The sequence below is a fragment of the Anolis sagrei genome, chromosome 2 (assembly GCF_037176765.1).
Source record: "Anolis sagrei isolate rAnoSag1 chromosome 2, rAnoSag1.mat, whole genome shotgun sequence".
NCBI lineage: Eukaryota > Metazoa > Chordata > Lepidosauria > Squamata > Dactyloidae > Anolis > Anolis sagrei.
The window spans coordinates 13,959,017-13,984,867 of NC_090022.1; the positions used below are offsets into that span (position 1 = coordinate 13,959,017).

The window sequence follows — 25,851 nt, forward strand, 5'->3', positions numbered from 1 at the left end:
ATAAATCATAATGTAAATATCTGATATGCAGGACGTATTTTCATTCCCTGGGCACAAATACCCAATACACCCAAATGTGAATGCTAGTGGGGTTGGGGGAAGATTGATTTTGTAAGTTGTAGTTGCTGGGATTTATAGTTCACTTATAATCAAAGAGCATTCCGAACTCCACCAGCGATGGATTTGAACCAAACTTGGCTCCCATGACCAATGGAAAACATTGGAAGGGTTTGATGGGCATTGACCTTGAGTTTGGGAGTTGTAGTTCACCTATATCCAGAGAGCACTGTGGACTCATGCAATGGTGGATCTGGCATGAATACTCAATATGCCCAAATGTGAACACTGGTGGAGTCTGGGGAAAATAGATCTTGACATTTGGGAGTTGTAGTTGCTGGGATTTATAGTTCATTACAATCAAAGAACATTCGGAACTCCACCAACCATAGAATTGGCTCAAACTTCCCACATGGAATTCCCATGACCATCAGAAAATACTGTGTTTTCTGATGGTCTTTGGCGACCCCTCTGACACCCCCTCGTGACCCCCTCAGGGGTCCCGACCCCCAGGTTGAGAAACACTGATCTAGAGCTATGAACTGACAGAGTGAACTTTTGCAGTCTGTGTTTCGGTTCTAGAAAGTCGCATTTGGGATTCAGCAGAACAGTTCAATGAAATGTGAACTCTTCAGCTATTATTATTATTATTATTTATTGTACTTATACCCCGCTACCATCTTCCGCAGGACTCGGTGCGGCTTACAAGAGGCCAAGCCCAACAACATCATAAAACAACAACAACAAAACAGTAAATAACTCATAAAAAGTAAAAACAGTAAAATAATAACACAACACATTTTAAAAACATGAGGCGGGCCAAATGTAAAAGTTTTAAAAGTTAAAAGCTGGGAAGTTTAAAGGGGATAGGAGGAATGTTCTGGGAAAGGTGATGTGCAGACAGTACTAGATCTTTCATAAAGTGCATTGAGGACATATTGCTTAGGATTCCTAGTTCTGGGAAGCCACACCGGAACATCCAGGTTTTCAAGCCAATGTTGGGGCCTGCCTGATGTCCTTGGGGAGGGAGTTCCAGAGTCGCGGGGCCACCACCGAGAAGGCCCTGTCCCTCGTTCCCACCAATCGCACCTGTGAAGCAGATGGGATCGTGAGCAGGGCGTCACCAGATGAACGAAGAGATCGTGTGGGTTCGTATACAGAAATGCGGTCACGAAGGTAGATGGGTCCATTAGAAGGTATCCTTAGAAGGTGAAGGAATCAAATACTAGTAGATACTAAGGATGTAGTTTTAGCTGCCACATCACACAACTGGCTCATGTTCACCTTGTGGACTATAAGACTCTTAGATGATCCCTTACTGTTATTATTAGACAGTATTACTGTTATTGCAGACCAATACTTTGGATTTGGACAGAACTAAATGAGATTACATACCTCATCCAGCCCAGCTTCTGTCTTAACTTGTCCTTCAGCAGGAAACACTGAAATGGAAGGACTTGGGTCTCTGATTCCAACACCTGCAAAGAATAAATGGAAATTCCTCTTTTTAGAAGGAGAATAGGTTGGATAGAGTCAAAAACAGATGCTGAACAAGTGCAACCTACCCTCCTCCACATCTATTCAAAAAATATAGTAGTTTTACAAGGTCATTAGCCTTATCTGCCAAAAAGAGCTAATGCCACCCTAAGTTACAGTTCCCATGATCCTATAGTCATGGGGTCGCCAGTTGGGAGTCGTCGTCCCCAGCAACAATATAGTAATGTATAATATTTACATCATGCAGTGCTAATAATATAATATATTGTATATACATAAAATATTGATAATATTATTATGTAATACAATTTGTTGTTCATTTGTTCAGTCGTTTCTGACTCTTTGTGACCTCATGGACCAGCACACGCCAGAGCTCCCTGTCGGCCATCACCACCCCCAGCTCCTTCAAGGTCAATCCAGTCACTTCAAGGATGCCATCCATCCATCTCGCCCTTGGTCAGCGCCTCTTCCTTTTTCCTTCCATTTTCCCCACCATCATTGTCTTCTCTAAGCTTTCCTTTCTTCTCATGATGTGGCCAAAACACTTCATCTTTGCCTCTACTGTCCTTCCCTCCTATGAGCAGTCGGGCTTTATTTCCTGAAGTATGGACTGGTTGGATCTTCTCGCAGTCCAAGGCACTCTCAGAACTTTCCTCCAACACCACAGTTCAAAAGCATCTCTCTTCCTTCATTCAGCCTTTCTTATGGTCCAGCTCTCACATCCGTAGGTGACTACAGGAAATACCATTGCTTTCACTATGCGGATCTTCGTTGCCAGTGTGATGTCTCTACTCTTCTCTATTTTATTGAGATTGGACATTGCTCTCCTCCCAAGAAGTAAGCGTCTTCTGATTTCCTGGCTCAGTCTGCGTCTGCAATAATCTTTGCACCTAGAAATACAAAGTCTGTCACTGCCTCCACGTTTTCTCCCCTGTTTCCCAGTTATCAATCATTCTTGTTGCCATAATCTTGGTTTCTTTGATGTTTAGCTGCAACCCAGCTTTTGCGCTTTCTTCTTTCACCTTGATTAGAAGGCTCCTCGGCTCCTCCTCACTTTCGGCCATCAAAGTGGTATCATCTGCATATCTAAGGTTGGTAATGTTTCTATGTAATACAATATAATACTAATAATAATACAATATAATAATATAATACAATATAATAATTACTAATAATATTGCCGTATACTGGTATAGTACAATATAGTAATATATCATGCTAATATTGTGCTATGCTAATAATATAATATATTGTATGTACATATAACTTGTAAGCCGCTCTGCGTCCCCTTCGGGGTGAGAGAAGGCGGTATGTAAATGTCACAAATAAATAAATAAATAAAGAGTACTGAGTTCTACAGCGTAGGTGTAGCCTTTGTGTGGCACGCTCATTCTCACAGACCCGTGAAGCCTTACCTAGCAGAGGGATCTCGGCATCCTTCACCGGCTTGGCTTCCTCATAGATCTGTCCCCGAGCAGCATCTGGCGACTTCCCTTCCACCTTTAGGGAGCCAACATCCTGCGACGGTTCCTGAGAAACAGGAAAGTATATTTCGGAAATGCAGAGAAGGAAAAGGAATTCTATCAGCTTTTGTTTTAGATTAAGTTTTTGTTAGACATAGGTAGACAAATATTGTAGAGTTGGGAGAGACCACAAGGGTCATCTATTCCACTACTTATTAAACTGTGAGTTCAGACTCCAAAAGTGGTCCCTTTCACTCAATGATGAGGGTCACAAAAATGGGCAACAAAAGAAGTTTTCTGAATGCCACCAAGTGGCTCTTTCAGACATTTACCCGAATCTGTTTGCAGGGCTTCCAATGGATTCTGCAAAGATGTACTTAATAAAAAGAAAAATCAGCCTGTTGACAAGCCTTGCAAATGCTGATTTATCAGTTAATATTTTATATACCTGGGATATATTTTATATACCGTATATTCGTATATAAGACGACTGGGCGTATAAGACGACCCCCAACTTTTCCAGTTAAAATATAGAGTTTGGGATATACTCGCCATATAAAACTTCCCCTCTTCTAACACACCAAATATTTTTTTTAAAGCATCAGATTTGATTTCAATATGGTAATGTTCCTATTACTGTACCTCCTTCTCTGCCTCTCAGATCTCGCACCTCTGCATCTGCACCCCTTCACTGCAGTCTTCAGGAGCGAGATCTGAGAGGCAGAGGAGGAGGTACGGTAATAGGATACAAGGGTGGGCCAGACAGGTAAAAGAGGTGTGTTTTTCTGGGCCCATATTTTTTCCATACCCCGGGCACCCCGGACACCTGCAGCTTGCTCTGCTCTACACTTACACCTTCCCAGTGAGGCACCCCTTCACCTCACCATCGGAACCGCATTAAGTCCACGAATCCTGATGAATGGATTTTCTTCTACCGTACTTGTACAGCGTCGCCCTTAATGCTTCCATACAGTTGCTGCGTACGGCGGAGACGCGACCACTGCCATATTTGAGGTCCTCCCACAATATGCAGCAACCACAGATTCTCCAATCCGGATTGAAATTTTCAGCACCCACTCTATAAGAGGACTCCTGGCGTATAAGACTACTCCAGCATATAAGACTTCCTCGCACAAGCCTACTCCAGCATATAAGACGACCCCCGTGTATAAGATGACCCCTGACTTTTGAGAAGATTTGCTTGGGTTAAAATGTAGTCTTATATGCCAGAATATATGGTACTTATATACCCACATGATGTAGACATTTGTCAGACAGATCATAGATGCAAAAGTCTAATCAAAACCCCATTGAGTCATGTAAGACAATACAATCACAGCTCTCCCAACAGATGGCCAGCCAGCCTCTTCTTCAATAACCTCTGGAGACTCACCTGCCACATGGCGGAATCAACCTCTTGCTGCCTCTCGAGAAGGAACTCCTCTGCCAGGGCCACAGCCTGGGAACAGGTCTCCGGCCCTGCACCTCGGACCCATCCTTGCAGGTCTTGGGGAAGACTGGCCAGGAATTGCTCCAGGACCAGCAGCTCCAGGATCTGCTCCTTGCTGCGTCTCTCCGGCTTCAGCCACCGACTGCAAAGCTCCTGGACGTGGCTGTAAACCCTTCGCGGATCCTCCACCTCTTCGCAGCAGAACTGCCGAAAATGCTGGCGCTGCAGCTCCACGCTCAGGGCCTCTGCTCTCAAGATGGCCGCCTTCACTTTCCCATAATCCTCCCTGTCTCTGGCTTCCAGGCTCCGAAAGGCCTGCTCTGCTTCTCCGCTCAATGCGGGCAACAGCCAGGCTGCCCACTCTTCCTTTGGCCAATGACAGGCTTTGGCCACTTCCTCAAAGGAGGCCAGGAAGGCTTTGGCGTCTTCCCACGGCATTTCCTCTGCCGGTGAAAGGCTTCCCCATGTCGAGGAAGGCGAATGGAGGGTCTTCGGGAACGCCTGCCATTGGGCTTCCCAGTGCTGCTGCATCCTTTGACCGGGAAGATCCTTGTCTTTTTCCGGCGCTTTCCATGTTGGCTCTTCGGTCACATATTCGGACTGAACCCTGATTCCGGCATTCCCTGCTTCTCTTGGCGTTCCTTGTTCCAGCTGCAGACTTGCAGGGTTCGGCTCCTCCATCCCCTTCCTCAGTAGCGTTGCTTCCAGGGAAATACCTTGAACAAGTCAACCGACCTTGCTCTGAATGTGCAGGAGCAAAGGACTCCTGTTCTTTCCTTAACCAATGGAAAGACCCAAAGAAGGCAATTCCAGCAGCGTGGAGACTTATTCCAGAATTGAACAGGGAGATTCTTCCTGAATTAAAAAAAATTATAATGCAGAGAGGGAACACAATAAACATTCAGTTTGGATTGAATCTCTATCCAAAAATGTATTCCTTTGCCTTCTCAAAGAATGGGATAACTCAATTTCTCACAGAATTCTAGAGTTACTAGAGCAGTGTTTCTCAACCTGGGGGTCGGGACCCCTGTGGGGGTCGCGAGGGGGTGTCAGAGGGGTCACCAAAGACCATCAGAAAACATAGTATTTTCTGTTGGTCACGGGGGTTCTGTGTGGGAGGTTTGGTCCAATTCTATCATTGGTGGGATTCAGAATGCTATTTCATTGTAGGTGAACTATAAATCCCAACAATTACACCTCCCAAATGTCAAGGTTTATTTTCCCCAACCTCCACCAATGTTCACATTTGGGCATATTGAGTATTTGTGCCAAGTTTGGTCCAGATCCACCATTGTTTGAGTCCACAGTGCTCTCTGGGTGTAGGTGAACTACAACTCCAAAAACCCAACGTCAATGTCCACCAGACCCTCCCAGTATTTTCTCTTGGTCATGGGAATTCTGTGTGTCAAGTTTGATTCAATTCCATCATTGGTGGAGTTCAGAAGGCTCTTTGATTGTAGGTGAACTATAAATCCCAGCAACTCCAACATTCCCAGATGACAAAATCAATCACCCCCATCCCACCCGTATTCAAATTTGGGCATATCGGGTATTTGGGATTTGAAAATACATCCTGCATATCAGATATTTACATTATGATTCATAACAGTACCAAAATTACAGTTATGAAGTAGCAACAAATATAATGTTATGTTTGGGGGTCACCACAACATGAGGAACTGTATTAAGGGGTCACAGCATTAGGAAGGTTGAGAAACACTGTACTAGAGACTCCAAGGGCCATCCAGTCCAATCCCATTCTGCCAAGGAAAAGTCCCGCTCTCTATGTCAGTTTCTATGTATTTTCTAAGATGGCTCCCACATCCAGGGCCTTGTGATTCTTGCCAACAACGCATCTGAGCCAAACATGGGTCAAAGACTCCCCCCCACCTCCAACTTTAAAGTCTGTTGAGTTTCGGGTAGGGGGGTAATTACAGTGGATGGTGGGAGTTGTAGTTCACCCACATCCAGAGACCACTATGAACTCCACTGACGATGTATCTGGACCCAACGTGGCACATAGCTCCCCCTCCCGAATGACCCACAGAAAGTCCTGGAGGGGTTGGAGTTAGAGAATGGATCTGAACCAAACTTGGCACCCAGACCAACCATGACCAACTTTAACTCCTGGTGCAGTTTGGAGGCACTGACAGATGATGATGGGACTTCTAGTCTACCCACATCCTTGTGTTTTCTAATAAAGAGAACTGCAAAACAAATACAAAATACTCTTATGTTTGTCATTACAAAAGACCTAACCTGGTATCGTTGGGCACCTGAGCAAATCTATATAAATAAAAATGTAATGTTCGTTTGTGGGATTAACAGAACTTAAAAATCACCGGACGAATTGACACCAAATTTGGACACAAGACACCTAACAACCCAATGTATGTCCTTCACTAAAAAAAAATATGATTGTGTCATTTGGGAGTTGTAGTTGCTGGGATTTATAGTTAACTTACAATCAAAAAGCATTCTGAACCCCACCAATGACGGAATGGAACCAAACTTGGCACACAGTTCTCCCATGACCAACAGAAAATACTGGAAGGGTTTGGTGGGCAGTGTCCTTTGGTTTTGGAGTTGCAGTTCACCTACATCCAGAGATCACTGTGGATTCAAACAATGATGGATCTGGACCAAATTCTACACGAATGCTCAATATGCCCAAATGTGAACACTGGTGGAGTTTGGGGAAAATAGAATCTTGACCTTTGGGAGTTGTATTTGCTGGGGTTTATATTTCACCCACAATCACAGAGCATTCTGAACCCCACCAACGATTGAACTGGGCCAAACCTCCCACACAGAACCCCCATGTGGGCCACAGCAACATGTAGGGATTGCTTTTATCATACTGTGTTGTGTTTATTTTGGATGGATTGGATGACTTTTAACCTGGCGAACTGTTTTAATGAATATTGATATTTATTTTTTAGGCATTTGATTGTATTTTATGATGTGTTTTATTGTTTCGACATCAAATTGTTTCCTGTTGGTAGCTGTCCTGAGTCCCTCCTTGGAGGTCAAGAAAGGACGGGGTATAAATGTTCCAAATAATAGTAAATAAATACATATTTCTGATCTTTTGTTTTTTTATTTTACTTTGTTGCACTGTGTTTTAATCTGTTTTTTCAGACTTTATAAGCCGCCCTGAGGCCCTTCAGGTGTTGGAAGCAAGGTATAAAAATAAAGTTATTGCTATTATATTATTATTGTGATTGCTAAAATGTAATGAAACAGGGCATAAAATTAAAACCCTTTGGCGAGACTATACAGAAGATCTGTATAGGAAGGATAACAATATCGAGGATAGCTTTGACGGTGTGGTGAATGAATTAGAACCAGACATCCTGAGGAGTGAGGTTGAATGGGCCTTAAGAAGCATTGCTAACAACAAGGCAGCAGGAGATGATGGGATCCCAGCTGAACTGTTTAAAATCTTAAAAGATGATGCTGTCAAGGTGATGCATGCCATTTGCCAGCAAATATGGAAAACACAAGAATGGCCATCAGACTGGAAAAAATCAACTTATATCCCCATACCAAAAAAGGGAAATGCGAAAGACTGCTCAAACGTCCGTACAGTGGCCCTTATTTCTCATGCCAGTAAGGTAATGCTCAAGATCCTGCAAGGAAGACTCCAGCAATACATGGAGCGAGAGTTGCCAGATGTTCAAGCTGGGTTTAGAAAAGGCAGAGGAACGAGAGACCAGATTGCCAATATCCGCTGGATAATGGAGAAAGGCAGGGAGTTTCAGAAAAACATCTATTTCTGCTTCATTGACTACTCTAAAGCCTTTGACTGTGTGGATCATAATAAATTGTGGCAAGTTCTTGGTGGGATGGGCATCCCAAGCCCCCTTCCCTCTCTCCTGAGGAATCTGTACAAGGACCAAGTAGCAACAGTCAGAACTGACCACGGAACAACAGACTGGTTCAAGATTGGGAAATGCGTACGGCAAGGCTGCATACTCTCACCCAACCTTTTTAACTTGTATGCAGAACACATCATGCGATGTGCGGGGCTTGATGAATGCAAAGCTGGGGTGAAAATTGCTGGAAGAAACATTAACAACCTCAGATATGCAGATGACACCACTCTGATGGCCGAAAGCGAGGAGGAGCTGAGGAGCCTTCTAATCAAGGTGAAAGAAGAAAGCGCAAAAGCCGGGTTGCAGCTAAATGTCAAAAAAACCAAGATTATGGCAACAAGAATGATTGACAACTGGGAAATAGAGGGAGAAACCGTGGAGGCCGTGACAGACTTTGTATTTCTAGGTGCAAAGATTACTGCAGATGCAGACTGTGGCCAGGAAATCAGAAGACGCTTACTTCTTGGGAGGAGAGCAATGTCCAGTCTTGATAAAATAGTAAAGAGTAGAGACATCACGCTGGCAACAAAGATTTGCCTAGTCAAAGCCATGGTGTTCCCTGTAGTCACCTACGGATGTGAGAGCTGGACCTTAGGGAAGGCTGAGCGAAGGAAGATCGATGCTTTTGAGCTGTGGTGTTGGAGGAAAGTGCTGAGAGTGCCTTGGACTGCGAGAAGATCCAACCAGTCCATCCTCCAGGAAATAAAGCCCGACTGCTCACTGGAGGGAAAGATACTAGAGACAAAGTTGAAGTACTTTGGCCACATCATGAGGAGACAGGAAAGCCTAGAGAAGACAATTATGCTGGGGAAAGTGGAAGGCAAAAGGAAGAGGGGCCGACCAAGGGCAAGATGGATGGATGGCATCCTTGAAGTGACTGGACTGACCTTGAGGGAGCTGGGGGTGGTAACGGCCGACAGGGAGCTCTGGCGTAGGCTGGTCCATGAGGTCACGAAGAGTCGGAGACGACTGAACGAATGAACAACAACAAAGCCCAAATCATTGGAAAGATGATACAAATCTATGCTATAGCATCCTGCAAAGGCATGCACAATATTCAAGAGCAGTGGTTCTCAACCTGAGGGCCTCAGGTGTTTTGGCCTATAACTCCAAAAAATCCTAACCAGTTTACCAGCTCTTAGGATTTTTGGGAGTTGAAGGCCAAAACATCTGGGGACCAACAGGTTGAAAACCACTGTTCATGAGGAAGCCAGGAAAAGAATAAAATGCCTTTCCAGAGTATACTGGCTAACAAGGACTTGTGAGCATTATTAATCGTGTGTGTGTGTGTATGTGTGTATATATATATATATATATATATATATATAATCTCTGTTATGAATGGTATATGATTCATGTAACGATGTAGTACTACCTTCAGCCACTATGTATGTTCCCTTCAGGATCCACTTTTAAAAAATACTGTCAGTAGACCACTTGGCTCAAATATTGAGCTTGTTTGATAAACGAATAAGTATGTGTATATATATATATGTGTGTGTGTGTATATAATATATACTTACAAATTTGATGTCTCCAGTTGATATACTGTATGTGTGTGTTAATAATATGCATTGGGTTGTTGTAGGTTTTTTGGGCTATATGGCCATGTTCTAGAAGCATTCTCGCCTGACATTTCACCTGCATCTATGGCAAGCATCCTCAGCGAATAATGCGTGCAGATCCCAGTAAGGGGGCCTTCTGCAGCTAGCAGATGGTAATTTTGTCAGCGCCGATTGTGTTTAAGTGCAGGCCAAGGTTTTCTCCCCCCCCCCCCCCACGAAGGTTTGTTTATTTTTGTCTCTCTCTGAGTTCTCCCCTACAAACAGTTCTGTCCCTTTATCTCACCCTGAATTTTTAAATCAGTTTTTAAAAAAATCATTTTATGTACATGCGGCCCGCTTTGTGTCATTATGTTTGGTTTCTATTTTTTGTGTATATTGTTTATATGCTTTGACGTTTTATACTTTATTGTTATGTTGTTTATTTTACTGCAATTTGAATTTTTGTTTCGTAACTTGTTATTCGGGCTTGGCCCCATGTAAGCCGCCCTGAGTCCCCGTTGGGGGAGATGGTGGCAGGGTATAAATAAAGTTTATTATTATTATCTGCACCCTACACCACTGGAGAAATTCCACTGTTTAGCCGGTATTGCACCACCTGACATCCACCGGGAAGTAGCAGCCAATAGTGAAAGGACCAAGGCAGAGACATCTCCAGCTTATCCTGTTTGGGTATCAGCCAGCACGTCAACAACTGAAATCAAGAAATAGTTTTCTAAGATATACAGAGACACTCGCTGGAACACCTCAGCAAGCGAGAGTCCAAAAGTGGCAGGCTCAAACCCAGAACCTCAACCAATGGCTGATACCAAATGAGAGACTCCCCCCTGGGCACACAGAGGACTGGGAGACTTGGAAGGTGCTGAACAGACTGCGCTCTGGCACCACGAGATGCAGAGCCAACCTCAAGAAATGGGGCTACAAATTGGAATCCACGACATGCGAGTGTGGAGAAAAGCAAACCACTGACCACCTGCTGCAATGCACCCTGAGCCCTGCCACATGCACAATGGAGGACTCCTTGCGGCAACACCAGAGGCACTCCAAGTGGCCAGCTACTGGTCAAAGGGCATTTAATCAACTACCAAGCTTGCAAACTTTGTGTTTTGTCTGTTTGTTTTGTTAAAAATGTAGTACAACTGTCTGGTTGCTCCCGACACAATAAATAAAAAAATAAAAAAATCACTGCACCCAGTGTGCCAATCACCACTGGGACCACCTTGACTGGCTTGTGCCAGAGTCTTTGCAGTTTGATCTTTATAATAATAATAATAATAATAATAATAATAAACCTTTATTTGTACCCCGCTACCATCTCCCGAAAGCCTCGGTGCGGCTTACAAGAGGCTGAGCCCAAATACAATAGTAAAAACAGCAGCAACAACAAACAGCAAAATAACTCAAAAAATAAGGCAATAACATTAACAACACACAATGACGCAATTAAAAACAATGGCAGGGCCAAATGTAATAATTAAAATTAAAAAGTGCTGGGCATGACCAGTTGGGGTGTTTGGAGGGGGATGGGACTGCAGATATCCTGGATCTCTGATAAAGTGCGTTGGGACATAATGCTAGGAGTTTCCTTATTCTGGGAAGGCACACTGGAACAGGGAAGGATACTAGAGACAAAGTTGAAGTACTTTGGCCACATCATGAGGAGACAGCAAAGCCCGGAGAAGACAATGATGCTGGGGAAAGTGGAAGGCAAAAGGAAGAGGGGCCGACCAAGGGCAAGATGGATGGATGGGATCCTTGAAGTGACTGGACTGACCTTGAAGGAGCTGGGGGTGGTGACGGCCGACAGGGAGCTCTGGCGTGGGCTGGTCCATGAGGTCACGAAGAGTCGGAGACGACTGAACGAATGAACAACAACACACTGGAACAACCACGTTTTCAAGCTTTTCCTAAAGATTGCTAGCGACGGGGCCTGCCTGACGTCCTTAGGGAGAGAGTTCCAGAGTCGAGGGGCCACCACCGAGAAAGCCCTATCCTTCGTCCCCACCAATCGCGCTTGCGATGCAGGTGGGAACGTGAGCAGGGCCTCTCCAGATGAATGAAGAGATTGTGTGGGTTCGTACACAGAGATGTGGTCACGCATCTTATTATTATATTATTAGCATTTCTGCAATTAGTGGATACCTGTCTCTTTAGTTCCAAACCCATTTTTCTTTTCAGAAGCCAGGAAAAGGGCATTTCCCTCTCCCCCACCAAGGTTGTTTTGGTTCCCCCACCTGCAGCACCCTGGCCCCAGGCGAGGGGACCTTGGGAGTTGTAGTTTCCCAAGGCCTTGAGCCTCCCCTGCCAAAGAGGGTCAGCTGCAGCCCCCAGGGTCCCATAGCATGCAGCCAAGGCGGTGAAAGGGCTGCCAAACTGTGTTCCTTCCACGGTGGAAGGAAGGAAATAAGGAAATAGGGAAGGAGGAGGAAGGAAGGAGTGGTAGCCTTCCTTCCCCACCCCCCAAGTGGGGCCAGGAAGTGGGGATAGGCTGCCTGCCATTGCTTCCCTCCTCGGGCTGCCCTTCCCCTCCACCTCCTCGGCTCAGACTCACCCGGAAGGAAGGAAGGAAGCCTCCCACCGCCCAACTTAGCAGCTCAGGAGGAAGAAACTCTGCCGGAAAGAAACAAACCGCGGGAAAGAGGAGGAAGTTTACCCAGGCGGCGCCGCCTCCTCCCTTCCGCCGAGCGCACAGGCGCAGACGCAAGCGCGCCGCTGCCCCCTGTGGCCACCTGTAGCATTGCAGCCTCTTCTAGATAGAGAGAGAGAAAGAGATTTTCCTGGGAATGCACAGCACTAAAACTGAATGGGCCTTAAGAAGCATTGCTAACAACAAGGCAGCAGGAGACGACGGGATCCCAGCTGAACTGTTTAAAATCTTAAAAGAGGATGCTGTCAAAGTGATGCATGCCATATGCCAGCAAATATGGAAAACACAAGAATGGCCATCAGACTGGAAAAAAATCAACTTATATCCCCATACCAAAAAAGGGAAATGCGAAAGACTGCTCCAACTTCCGTACAGTGGCCCTTATTTCTCATGCCAGTAAGGTAATGGTCAAGATCCTGCAAGGAAGACTCCAGCAATACATTGAGCGAGAATTGCCAGATGTTCAAGCTGGGTTCAGAAAAGGCAGAGGAACCAGAGACCAGATTGCCAATATCTGCTGGATAATGGAGAAAGGCAGGGAGTTTCAGAAAAACATCTATTTCTGCTTCATTGACTATTCTAAAGCCTTTGACTGTGTGGATCATAATAAATGGTGGCAAGTTCTTGGTGGGATGGGCATCCCAAGCCACCTTGTCTCTCTCCTGAGGAATCTGTACAAAGACCAAGTAGCAACAGTCAGAACTGACCACGGAACAACAGACAGACTGGTTCAAGATTGGGAAAGGCGTACGGCAAGGCTGCATCCTCTCACCCAACCTTTTTAACTTGTATGCAGAACACATCATGCGATGTGCGGGGCTGGATGAATGCAAAGCTGGGGTGAAAATGGCTGGAAGAAACATTAACAACCTCAGATATGCAGATGACACCACTCTGATGGCCGAAAGCGAGGAGGAGCTGAGGAGCCTTCTAATCAAGGTGAAAGAAGAAAGCGCAAAAGCTGGGTTGCAGCTAAACATCAAAAAAACCAAGATTATGGCAACAAGAATGATTGACAACTGGAAAATAGAGGGAGAAAATGTGGAGGCCGTGACAGACTTTGTATTTCTAGGTGCAAAGATTACTGCAGATGTGGCCAGGAAATCAGAAGACGCTTCCTTCTTGGGAGGAGAGCAATGTCCAGTCTTGATAAAATAGTGAAGAGTAGAGACATCACACTGGCAACAAATATCCGCCGAGTCAAAGCCATGGTATTCCCTGTAGTAACCTACGGATGTGAGAGCTGGACCTTAGGGAAGGCTGAGCGAAGGAAGAGAGATGCTTTTGAGCTGTGGTGCTGGAGGAAAGTGCTGAGAGTGCCTTGGACTGCGAGAAGATCCAACCAGTCCATCCTCCAGGAAATAAAGCCCGACTGCTCATTGGAGGGAAGGATACTAGAGGCCAAGATGAAGTACTTTGGCCACATCATCAGAAGACAGGAAAGCTTGGAGAAGAGAATGATGCTGGGTAAAATGGAAGGAAAAAGGAAGAGGGGCCAATCAAGGGCAAGGTGGGTGGATGGTATCCTTGAAGTAACTGGCTTGACTCTGAAGGAGCTGAGGGTGGCCACGGCCAACAGGGAGTTCTGGCGTGGGCTGGTCCATGAGGTCACGTAATTAATAATGAATGAATGAATGAATAAACAACAAAAATTGGGAAGACAGACGGACAAATGTCAGCGTGCTGGAAGGAGCAAAGACGACTAGCATTGAAGCGATGATCCTCCGCCATCAACTCCGCTGGACTAGCCATGTTGTCCAGATGTCCGACCACCGTCTCCCAAAGCAGTTGCTCTACTCCCAACTCAAGAATGGAAAACAGAATGTTTGTGGACAGGAAGAGAGATTTAAAGATGGGCTCAAAGCCAACATTAAAAATTGTGGCAAACAACCTAGAAAGACCTTTTAAAGCAACAACTCACGTGTAAGCTCACAGCAGCCGCTCCCAATAACGACACAGGATGCCAATCCGTAATCAATCAGGAACTTTTACTGCTGGACATTCATACACGAAGAAAGCCAGGATTGGCCGGCAGCCGCGGTTCAACCCTTATATACCCTCCCTCACAATTGAATTCCTCTTTCTCGCCAACCGAGAGACCCGCGCAATATTCCCCGCCAAATACCAACTGCTTCCCCCCAAGGTCACCAGCTGCACATTCTTATCAGCATCACATGTCAGGATCCTGGTTTTTTGCGCCAAGACTCAAGGCCTGGAACCCGGTTCCTGACATGACGTCCTCCTCCTCCTCTTCCTGGAATGGAAATACATGTCACTACTATATTCCTTCTTCATCCAGCGAACCTTGATACTTTTTCAACAAGCTACAGTGAAACGTTGGGTGTATCTTCCCCAAAACCTTCGGTAGTTGCAATGTATATGTGACATCATTGATTTTACTGGAGATTCTAAACGGTCCGATGTATTTGGGAGATAACTTCCTGGACGGGGTATTCAGCTTGAGATTTTTGGTGCTCAACCATATCAAATCCCCTTCCTCCAATCTGTCTCCTTCCCTTCTTTTTCTATCTGCAGATAACTTATATCTCCGTTGGGCTTCTCTGAGTGATTTCACTACCTCCTCCCAACTCGCCCTCACCTTGTCTGACCACCCCTCCTTTCCCCACGGTTCCTCCTCCTCCCAACTCGGCAGTTTAGGCAAAGGGGCTACCTCCATACCGTAGACTATTTCAAAGGGGGATTTCCCTGTGGACGCATGACAGGCTCCATTATATGCGACTTCTGCATATGGGATGAGATCTGCCCAGTCGTTCTGGCAATGATTTGTGTATGTCCTTAGGAATAATCCCAACGTCTGCTGAGTGCGCTCGACCCCCCCCCCCCATTGGTCATGGGATGGAACGCCGAACTCAGGGTCCTTTCCACCCCCATCAGTTGCATGAACTTTTCCCAGAAACGTGCCGTAAACTGCACCCCTCGGTCGCTAATCACCTGATCGGGACACCCATGCAACCGATATATGTGTTTGATAAACAGCTCAGCCAACTTTTCTGCAGATGGCAATTTAGGCAGCGCCACGAAATGTGCCTGTTTTGAGAATAAGTCCATCACTGTCCATATGTAGCGCTGACCCCGGCTATTCGGGAGTTCGCCTACAAAATCCATAGCAATCACACTCCATGGCTTTGACGGCTCTGCTACCCTCTGCAACAACCCTGTTGGCTTTTGTGTGGGTACTTTGTTCTTTGCACATGTGTTACATCGGGATACATATGATTTTGTGTCACCCCTCATCCCGGGCCACCAACATTGGCGTGCCAGTAATTTCAGAGTTTTCGTAACTCCCAAGTGTCCCGCCCCCTTATTGTCATGGCATCTGATCATCATTTTTTCCCGCAGGCTGACTGGGATGTATACCTTCTTGTTTACAAACCCCAATCCACCCTTCCATTCCACCTTTTCCTTGTTCCTCTCCAGCCACTCATCCTCCTTGCATGCCTGTCTTATCTCCTCCTCCCATCCCCCGTCCTTGCTCTCTATCCCCACAAGTCTTTGACTGCGTTCCGCTTGTGCCCTGGTCTGCACCGCCATGCCCCACTGCCACTCCGAGAAAATACTCCCCTTTTGGTCTTGCCTCCTCCCTTCATCTTCCGGCATACGTGACAACGTGTCTGCCACCACATTTTGTCTCCCCTTGTGGAACTTCAGCTGGAAATCGAATCTGCTGAAGAACTCCCCCCATCTTATTTGTTTCGCTGACAATTTCCTGGGCGAAGTGATATATTGTAGGTTTTTATGGTCGGTCCATACCTCAAAGGGTATGCCGTTTCCCTCTAACAAATGCCTCCATGTCTCCAGAGCTCTTAGGATTGATAGGGCTTCCTTCTCCCACACCGGCCAGTTTCGCTCAGCTTCGCTGAACTTTTTTGATATGAACCCACATGGCTTCAACCTCCCCTCCGGATCCCTTTGCATCAACGCTACCCCATAGGCCCAATCCGATGCGTCACAATGGATTACAAACTGCTTAGTCAGATCAGGGTGGATTAGGACAGGTTCTTCTGTGAACCTGCGTTTCAGTTCCTCGAAAGCCCTCTGGCATTCTGCTGACCAATTCAATTGTGCCCCCGGGGACCGCACCTTTACCGTCTCCCCCCTCCCCTTTGTCTTCAGCAATTCAGTGAGGGGCAGCGCCACCTGAGCAAAGTCCTTTATGAACACTCGATAAAAGTTCGCAAACCCTAAGAATGACTGTAACTGCTTGCGTGTTGTTGGGGTTCAGCCTGAGTTTGAACTTGAACCTGATTCTCTGTTTGTTCCTCCTGATGCTAATGAAAGTATATTTACTGATGCTAGTGGAAATGTACCTTTTGATGCCAATGCTCCTGAAATTAGTGAGGAAGAATCTGCTGTAGGTTTGGAAAATGCCAATGTTCCTGAAATTAGTGAGGAAGGAACTTCTGTAGATTTGGAAAATGAAAGTACCAGTGTTAATGAGAATGTTGCAGAGGGAGACCTTGAACTTTCCCTCCCTTCTGCACCTGTTAACTGTAATGACAACAGAAGGAGCCAAATCTGGGAAGACAGAAATAAAACACTCAGTTTGCGTCGATCCTCCCGAATTCAAGAATTAAAAACATTGGCCTCAAGACAGAAGGGCGGTTCACGGAACTGATTCTTGAGTTTTAATTGCAATACGCCAGGCTGATTCCCTCAGTTCAGGCATCGTTTCAGAATTGATGAAGACCTTGGCAGTTCTCCCGGTTCCCTGGCAATAGTATGGAAAGATTTCTAGGATATCAAGTACGGTTAGTGGATTGCTAACAGATTCAAGTATTTCTCAGAGAGGCTTTTGGTTTTGCTTTGTCCATTTAAATTCATGTTTGCTGATTTTGCTGTGGCTTTTGACTTGCATTTGTTCCTTTATTTTGTAACCATTTTTCTTCAATAAAAAAGGATTGTTTTTCACAGCCAAGTGTGGTGGATAGTTATCTTAGGCCTCGTTCTCTGCTCTGGATTGCAACACATGTTTTAGGAGGTCCCCATTCCCTGACATCCTCCACCTTTGAAGGATCCATTGCCACCCCTCCCTGGGAGATTCTGTATCCGAGGAAGTCTATTTGTTCCTTATTAAATTCGCACTTTGGCAGCTTTGCAAACAGCTTTGCTTCCCTCAATGTCTGGAGCACCTCCCTCACCAACTGAATATGGGATTGCCTATCACGGCTGAATATTATTACATCATCCACAAAACAGTACACTCCCCGGTACAGTAACGGGTGCAGCACCTCATTAATCATTTGCACTGTGTTTGGTGGTCCCTATGAAGACTTGTCCACAGCTGCATGGTATACAGCAGAGGGGAAACAATCAGGAGATTCCATCTGAACATGAGGAAGAACTTCCTGACTGTGAGAGCAATTCAGGAGTGGAACTCTCTGCCCTGGAGTGTGGTGGAGGCTCCTTCTTTGGAAGCTTTTAAACAGAGGCTGGATGGCCATCTGTCAGGGGTGCTTTGAATGCAATATTCCTGCTTCTTGGCAGGGGGTTGGACTTAATGGCACATGAGGTCTCTTCCAACTCTATGATTGTATGAGATACAAGACCACTGAGAATCTCCCTTGATCTGGGGCTTCTCGCAAGATCTCACCCCGCCTGTAGGGTCAAAATGATCTCAAGAACATTCCTCGTTGGACTGCAATTACATAAAATGAAGACGACTCAGTATCATAAGAATTACTTTGTCAAACTTTTATTATTGTCTATATATAACATTTGTTCTTCTTCTCTCCTCTTAATTTCCTCCATAATCAAGTTAATTTTATCTTGTTTCATCTTTTAAAGTTTTGCCTCCTGTTTTTCACTTTCATGGGGGTCCTGTGCCCCTAACCAGCAAATGTGGATGGACAACTGTACATTCATTATTATTTTGAAGAACTGAATGCTAAAAAGCAAAAAACAAACAAACAAACAAACAAAAAACGCTTGTGTAACACCCACTTATCTATATTTTAAAACTGTGTATCCTGACTGATACAATTATTATTTTGCTGGGGGAGCAATTTGAGGAAGTAGGGCCCCCAATTTCCTCCCACCCTACAGAGGACAACAGACTACAGAGTAAATAAATACCACTGTTGTTCAGCACAGCTTTTGGCCCACAGTTCTTTTCATTCACAAAAGACAAGACACATTAATGGAGGTCCTATGAGTTCTCTCGTGCGTATTCAACAAATATTGCCAAGGGAAGCCTCTTCCACATTCAAGGCACAATACGGGTTCTTTCCAGTATGGATTCTCTGGTGGACAATCAAATGTGAGCTCTGCCGGAAACATTTCCCACAATGAGAACATTAATAAGGTTTCTCTCCAGTATGAATTGTTTGATGCTTCTTCAATGTCTTTCTCTGAGTAAAACTTCTGCCACACTGAGAGCACTTATAGGGTTTCTCTCCCGTATGAAGTCTTTGATGCGCCTTTAGGTTGGTTCTCTGAGTGAAACATTTGCCACACTGAGAGCATGTATATGGTTTCACCCCAATATGAATTCTTTGATGGACTTTCAATATATGTCTCAGAGTGAAACACTTGCCACACTGAGAGCATTTATAGGATTTCTCTCCAGTATGAAGTATTTGGTGCCTCTTCAAGGTGTTTCTCTCAGCAAAACTCTTGCCACACTGAGAGCAATTATAGGGTTTCTCTCCCGTATGAATTCTTTGATGGACTTTCAATATATGTCTCAGAGTGAAACACTTGCCACACTGAGAGCATTTATAGGGTTTCTCTCCAGTATGAAGTATTTGGTGCCTCTTCAAGGTGTTTCTCTGAGCAAAACTCTTGCCACACTGAGAGCAATTATAGGGTTTCTCTCCCGTATGAATTCTTTGATGGACTTTCAATATATGTCTCAGAGTGAAACACTTGCCACACTGAGGGCATTTATAGGGTTTCTCTCCAGTATGAAGTCTTTGATGCCTCTTCAAGGTGTTTCTCTCAGCAAAACTCTTGCCACACTGAGAGCATTTATAGGGTTTCTCTCCCGTATGAATTCTTTGATGGACTTTCAAGTTATGTCTCAGAGTGAAACACTTGCCACACTGAGAGCATTTATAGGGTTTCTCTCCAGTATGAATTCTTTTCTCATCCTGAGAACACTGGTGTGGCTTTTGTCCAGTATGACTTTGCTGGTGGCTTGATAGGTGCCCTCTAGATTCGAAGTCATTATCACTAGTAGCACATTTCTGCAGTTTCCTTCCTGTAGGGACATTTTGGGATCTCTGTAAAGACTGCCTGTGGTTCTTGCTTCTTTCTCCATCTTCAGGACATTCAGCATCTTTCTTTCTTAGGTTCAGAGCAGCAAACCCATCTGACACATTGTGGCATTTTCTCCCACACTTTGAGAACAAGGGCTTCCCCATGTCTGTGGAGGCCTTTTTATCACCACCTATAACACTTTTGGTGTGTTTCCTCTCCGTCTCCACTAACTTCTTCGACTCCAGATCTCTGAGCTGGTATCTCCTCTTAGGAATGTTGGATACCATAGGCAAACTCCCCTCAGATGCTTCTGCTGGTGATGACTCCACCTGCTGAGGTATCTCCATCTTGTTCCAACACCCCATTTCATCACCTGAAGAGAGAGAAAGAGGACATTTGTTTCTGTTCTGGCCACTGTCATAAAAATATAAAGTGCAGATTTGATAAATGTGCATTTAATATGTGTGGGTCTGAATGAAAGGAATGAATGAATGAGAGCTAATAATTTTGGAGACAGTATTCTGAAAATTAAGGCCTGCAATGACTAAGCCATCTGTCATAACAGAATATAGTGACGTTGACAGTCCCCTCTGAGAGTAGTGGTGTATTCTCTTCAAACTGTGTTCTGCTCTTTAAAAATATTTGCTGATAAGGGGATTAAAAATATTAATCGTTTTCATGGATGCCAAGGTGGCAAATCAGGAAAAAAAAGGCTAATTGGAACTCTCTCAGTTTTGTTCTATTCCTCATTAATGAGCCTCCTCAAATTAATGCCCTATGTTTTTGTTGAGCCCTTTCGTGCCACAAGAAATACCTAGACTTCCTGAATTCCTTGGAGCCCACAGAAGCCCCTTTCTCTCCCCCTTTGGACTCACGTCTTTCTTCACATGTCTTTGCCGTTAATGGTCCGTTTCCTTGGTTTACGAGTGGCACTGTCCCAGGCCCCTCCTCCAGCTCCTCCTCCAACTCATGCTGAGACGCCTCCACGTTGAAAGAAGTTGCCTCCCCCTCACCTGCAGACGAAGAGGGAGGAATTCCGTCCATGCTCAGGAGGCCTTTTTCCTGAACTGTCTCATGCACCTTTTCCCAACCCTGGCTTCCCTTTCTGCCACTGGGACAAGTATGTAACTTATAGCACGTGTAACTTACACAAGTACTGAGTAAACTTTATCCAGAATCCCAAAATCCAAAAATATTCCCCAAATCCAAACTTTGGCACATGGCTAGCTAAACCTTGCTTAGTGTTTTTTTTATTTCAGAGAACCCTTTTTCGGAATCCTTGGGTCCTGCAGCATGACGCTATGGTCAACGTCTGCAGGAGATTGGTCACAGAATCGAACTGGAAGGTCTAGCGATTCCTAAGGAGAACATCTGAATTAAATTCACACACAATACAGTCTGCAAATGTGGAGGGCCGGCAGTATATATATTAGTGCTCTTTGTTTTTCTGTCTTCTTTCTCCCTCTCCTCTCAATTTCTAAAAATGGCAGGTTATGGATATGAGCTGCCCTTACCAAATGCCTGGGCACTTCCGCCCTCCTCCTCCTCCTGCAGAACTTGCCAGAAGGTGGTTTGTTGGTCTGCCTGGGACAGCGTCCGCTCAAGCCTGTGCAAAACGACTCTGCAATCCAGCAGACCCTGGAAATGCAAGACATGCCCATCAAGACACCAGTCAGGCCCTCCTGCATGTGCAACAACATTGACAGAGATCCTGATCCGCTGCCCTAATTCTACCGTGTAGATGCATCATCAGGTGGGCTAATGCTCCTCTTGCATGCTCTATCTAGAGCAGGGGTCCTCAAACTTTGTAAACAGAGGGCCAGGTCACAGCTCCTCAAACTGTTGGAGGGCCGGATTATAATTTGAAAAAAAAATGAATGAATTCCTATGCACACAGCGCATACCTTATTTGTAGTGCAAAAAACACTTTAAAATAAAACAAAAATTAAAATGAAGAACAATTCTAACAAATATAAACGTATTAGTATTTCAGTGGGAAGAGTGGGCCGCTTTTGGCTGATGAGATAGGATTGTTGTTGTGCGTTTTCAAGTTGTTTCAGACTTAAGTTGACTCTGAGCGAGGGCCGGGTAAACGACCTTGGAAGGCCTTAGTTTGAGGACCCCTGACCTAGAGCAATGAGAGTCAACTGTATCCAGTCAGTGTTTGGGTTCTTAAAAGTAACATTCAAGATCAAGCATAACAATTCAATTAAATTGTAAACCCTTAAGCTATCTATGGCATCCATGTGGGGTTAAAGAATCAAATACTAACAGATACCGAGGATGTACTTTTGTGAGGTCTGGCTAAAACAGTAGTGAGTGCTACTAGGACTTCCCCTGCTCAAGACACTCGACTCCTATGGATGCAGCCTAGGATTGCATTGGCCTTTTTAGCTGCCACATCAGACCACTGGCTCATGTTCAGTGTGCAGGTACAGCTGTACCAGGAGCTCCAATTTTGTTTGCTTTGCATTGAATGTTTGTTGTAGTCTTAAGTTTCAAGGACTCTGCAGATAGGTGGCTTCTTTTGGCTGCAATCATAGGGCAAGCCAACTGTCAATTATAGTTAGGTTCCCTGGTCCCACCCCTTTTTGGGTTTTTGGGGGAATAGGAGCCTTTTTGGGTTCAGTCCACACAGAGAAGCCTTTCATGCAGGACATAATACCAAGAGCTCCTGTAGAAAGCTTCATCTTCTATGGCTTGGCCGGGAAGATACAGCCCCACGACTTGGCTGGGGAGATACAGCCCCACGACTTGGCTAGGGAGAAACAGCCCCACAGCTTGGCTGGGGAGAAAGGTCACGTAGCTTGGCCGAGGATTAAACAGCCTTACAGCTCCTTTGCTGAGGGACTTCAGCCAGCCGTCACTGAAACCTGGATTCCTTTTTCCTCTGGAAGTCTACAAAGCTCTGCTTGGTAAGGGTCACTTGCGGAAGCCAGAAGCAGTTGGTACTGGGTGCAGGGGCTCCACGCCAACAGAGGCAAAGACAGACTGCTCAGATTAGAAGTTAAGGATTTCCCCATTAGTTAGTATACAGTTATGAAGATAGTGCCTGTTCCCTGTGGACAAGATTGAGAGAGAGCTAATAGACTGTTAAGAAAGCCTTAAAGTACCTGTTTGTTTTCAATAATAAAGAACTTTGTTGAACCTTTAAGCAATCTAAAGACTCTGTTTTAAGGAAATCCAAAGGCCTTTAATCTGAGGCAGCCCCAGCATCCCGTTGGGCACACAGAATTTATGTCCTGTCTACAGGCTTACGCACAGGCCCAGCGTGCGACAGCACATTCAGCTTGTGGTCTATATGACTCCTAGATGATCCCTTATTGTTATTATTAGCCATGATTATTGTTATTGCAGACTAACACTTTTGGGCAGAACTTAATGAGATGACATACCTCACCCAGCCCAGCTTCGGTCTTAACTTGTCCTTCAGGATGAAACACAGAAATGGAAAGATCTGGGTATTTGATTCCACCACCTGCAAAGAATAAATGGGAATTTTGTTTTTTAGAAGGCAGACGGGTTGGATAGAGTCAAAGGCAGATGCTGGGCAAGTGCAACCTTCCCTCCTCCCCATTTATTCAAAAAATACTGTTTACAAAAAGAAATTGCTCAAACACCTTTTCACCCCATGGGCCATGTTTGTGGTTTTTCGAGGTCTTTAGCCTTCTCTGCCAAACAAAGCTGATGCCTCCCTGAGTTACAGCTCTCATGATCGCAAAGTACTGAACCATATCAGTTAAAAGAATGTCAGAATCTACAAGGTAGGGGTAGTGTATGTGTGGCACATTCATTCGCACGGACCCATGGAGCCTTACCTAGCAAAGGGATCTCGCCATCCTTCACCGGCTTGGCTTCCTCATAGATCTGCCCCTGAACATCATCTGGCGACTTCCCTTCCGTCTCCAGGGAACCGACAAACACATCCTGCGACGGTCCCTGAGAAACAGGGAGGGAGATTTTGGAAATGGAGAGAAGGAAAAGGAATTCTCTCAGGCTAGTGTTTTTGGTTTAGATTAAGTTTGTTAGACATAGGTAGAAAAATACTGTAGAGCTGGAAGAGATCACAAAGGTCATCTGTTCCACTACTTTTTAAACTGTGGGTCCCGATCCCAAATGGGGTCCCTTTCGCTCAATGTCGAGATCACAGAAAATTTGACAATAAAAGTTTTCTTTTTTTTAAAAATATATCTTTATTGGTTTTTTTAAAATACACCAATACATCAATACCTTCAATACTCTTATATTCGATACTCAATTCATTACATCAATTATATGTGTATATATATCTTGCATACTTTTTTTTTGTTCACCTCTGTGCCCCCCCCCCCACCTTCCGAGCCACCTCAATTTACATTCTCTTTCCAAAATACAATTTCTTCTTCTTTAAGCCGTTCTCAATAAATTTTCCCCAAACTTCATCAGTTGTTTTCCTTCATTCCCCTTTCCTGACTCTTAACCTACATGTCAATATATTGTTTATTGCTAGTTTCCATAGTTCTTTATATCATTCTTCAATTGAGTATATTTGTTTTACCTTTCCAGTTCCTCGCTATCAGTAATTTTGATGCAGTTAACATGTTATCTATTGCATCTTTCTCTGTTTTTTTTCCCATTTCTTAATGTTATATAGTGACAACAATGCAATGCTTGCACTTTTTCCTATCTTCATATCCATTATAGCTTCTATTTCTCCAAATACCTTACCCAAAAATTCATTTACATATTTACTGAATGCCATTTGTTATTTTTCTGAATGCCATTTGTTACTGGTAAATATTTTATATATCTGAGATAACATATACCTATACACATAGGTGATGTAGATATTTGTCAGGTGGAAAGGGATTGCTCATGCACAATTTTAAGAAGCCTTGTCTAATCCAAACCCCATTCTGCCATGCAAGAATACACAATCAAATCTCTCCCAACAGATGGCCACCCAGCCTCTGCGTCAATAGCCCTTGGAGCCTCACCTGCCACTTGGCTGAACTGGCCTCTTGCTGTCTCTTGAGGAGGAAGTCCTCTGCCAGGGCCACAGCCTGGGAACAGGTCTCTGGCCCTGCGCCTCGGACCCATCCTTGCAGATCTTGGGGAAGACTGGCCAGGAATTGCTCCAGGACCAGCAGCTCCAGGATCTGCTCCTTGCTGCGTCTCTCCGGCTTCAGCCACCGACTGCAAAGCTCCTGGACTTGGCTGTAAACCCTTCGCGGATCCTCCACCTCTTGGCAGCAGAACTGCCGAAAATGCTGGCGATGCAGCTCTGTTCTCAGGGCCTCCACTCTCAAGATGGCCGCCTTCACTTTCTCATAGTCCTCTGTGTCCCTGGCTTCCAGGCTCCGATTAGCCTGCTCTGCTTCTCCACTCAATGCGGGCAACAGCCGGGCCGCCCACTCTTCCCTTGGCCACCGACAGGCTTTGGCCACTTCCTCGAAGGAGGCCAGGAAGGCCTTGGCATCTTCCCAAGGCATTTCCTCTGCCGGTGGAAGGCTTCTCCATGCTGAGGAAGGTAACTGAAGGGTTTTCAGGAACTCCTGCCATTGGGCTTCCCAGCGCTGCTGCATCCTTTGAACTAGAAGCCCGTTGCCTTCTTTGTATGTTGGCCCCTCAGTTATGGGCGTTCCTTGTTCCAGCTGCAGACTTGCAGGATTTGGCTCCTCCATCCCCTTCCTCTCTTCAAGCCAGACTTCAGCTCTAGAAAAAAAGTCACTAGCGTTACTTCCAGGAAAATACCTTGAACAACAGAGTCGCCCGACTTTGCTCTGAATGTGCAGGAGCAAAGGCCTGGCGTTCTTTCCATATCCAATGAAAAGACTCAATACAGGCAATTCTGGCAGCGAAGAGATGTATTCCTGAGCGGAACAGGGAGTTTCTTAAAAATGATTTATTTATTTATTTATTTATTTATTTATTTACAGTATTTATATTCTGCTCTTCTCACCTCACAGGGGACTCAGGGCAGAATCCATGGCAAACATTAAATGCCATAGACACACAACGTATATAGGCAGACACACAGAGGCCATTTAACTTTCCAGCTTTCATAATAATAATAATAATAATAATAATAATAATAATA

General features: G+C 45.0%; 1 protein-coding gene and 1 pseudogene across 1 annotated transcript in view; both read right to left on the reverse strand.

The window, feature by feature from the left end:
• Positions 1 to 12,541, reverse strand: part of LOC132765898 (zinc finger protein 616-like) — a 40,044-nt gene extending 27,503 nt beyond the window's left edge. The window contains exons 1-4 of the mRNA XM_060760181.2: positions 12,459 to 12,541; positions 4,411 to 5,322; positions 2,970 to 3,084; positions 1,453 to 1,535 (exon numbers count right to left, since the gene is read on the reverse strand). Of these exons, the coding sequence (XP_060616164.2) occupies positions 1,453 to 1,535; positions 2,970 to 3,084; positions 4,411 to 5,148 (936 nt within the window). The 5' untranslated portion in view covers positions 5,149 to 5,322; positions 12,459 to 12,541. The remainder of the gene's footprint in view (positions 1 to 1,452; positions 1,536 to 2,969; positions 3,085 to 4,410; positions 5,323 to 12,458) is intronic.
• Positions 12,542 to 18,287: 5,746 nt separating this feature from the next.
• Positions 18,288 to 25,451, reverse strand: LOC132767650 (zinc finger protein with KRAB and SCAN domains 7-like; annotated as a pseudogene).
• Positions 25,452 to 25,851: the final 400 nt, after the last annotated feature.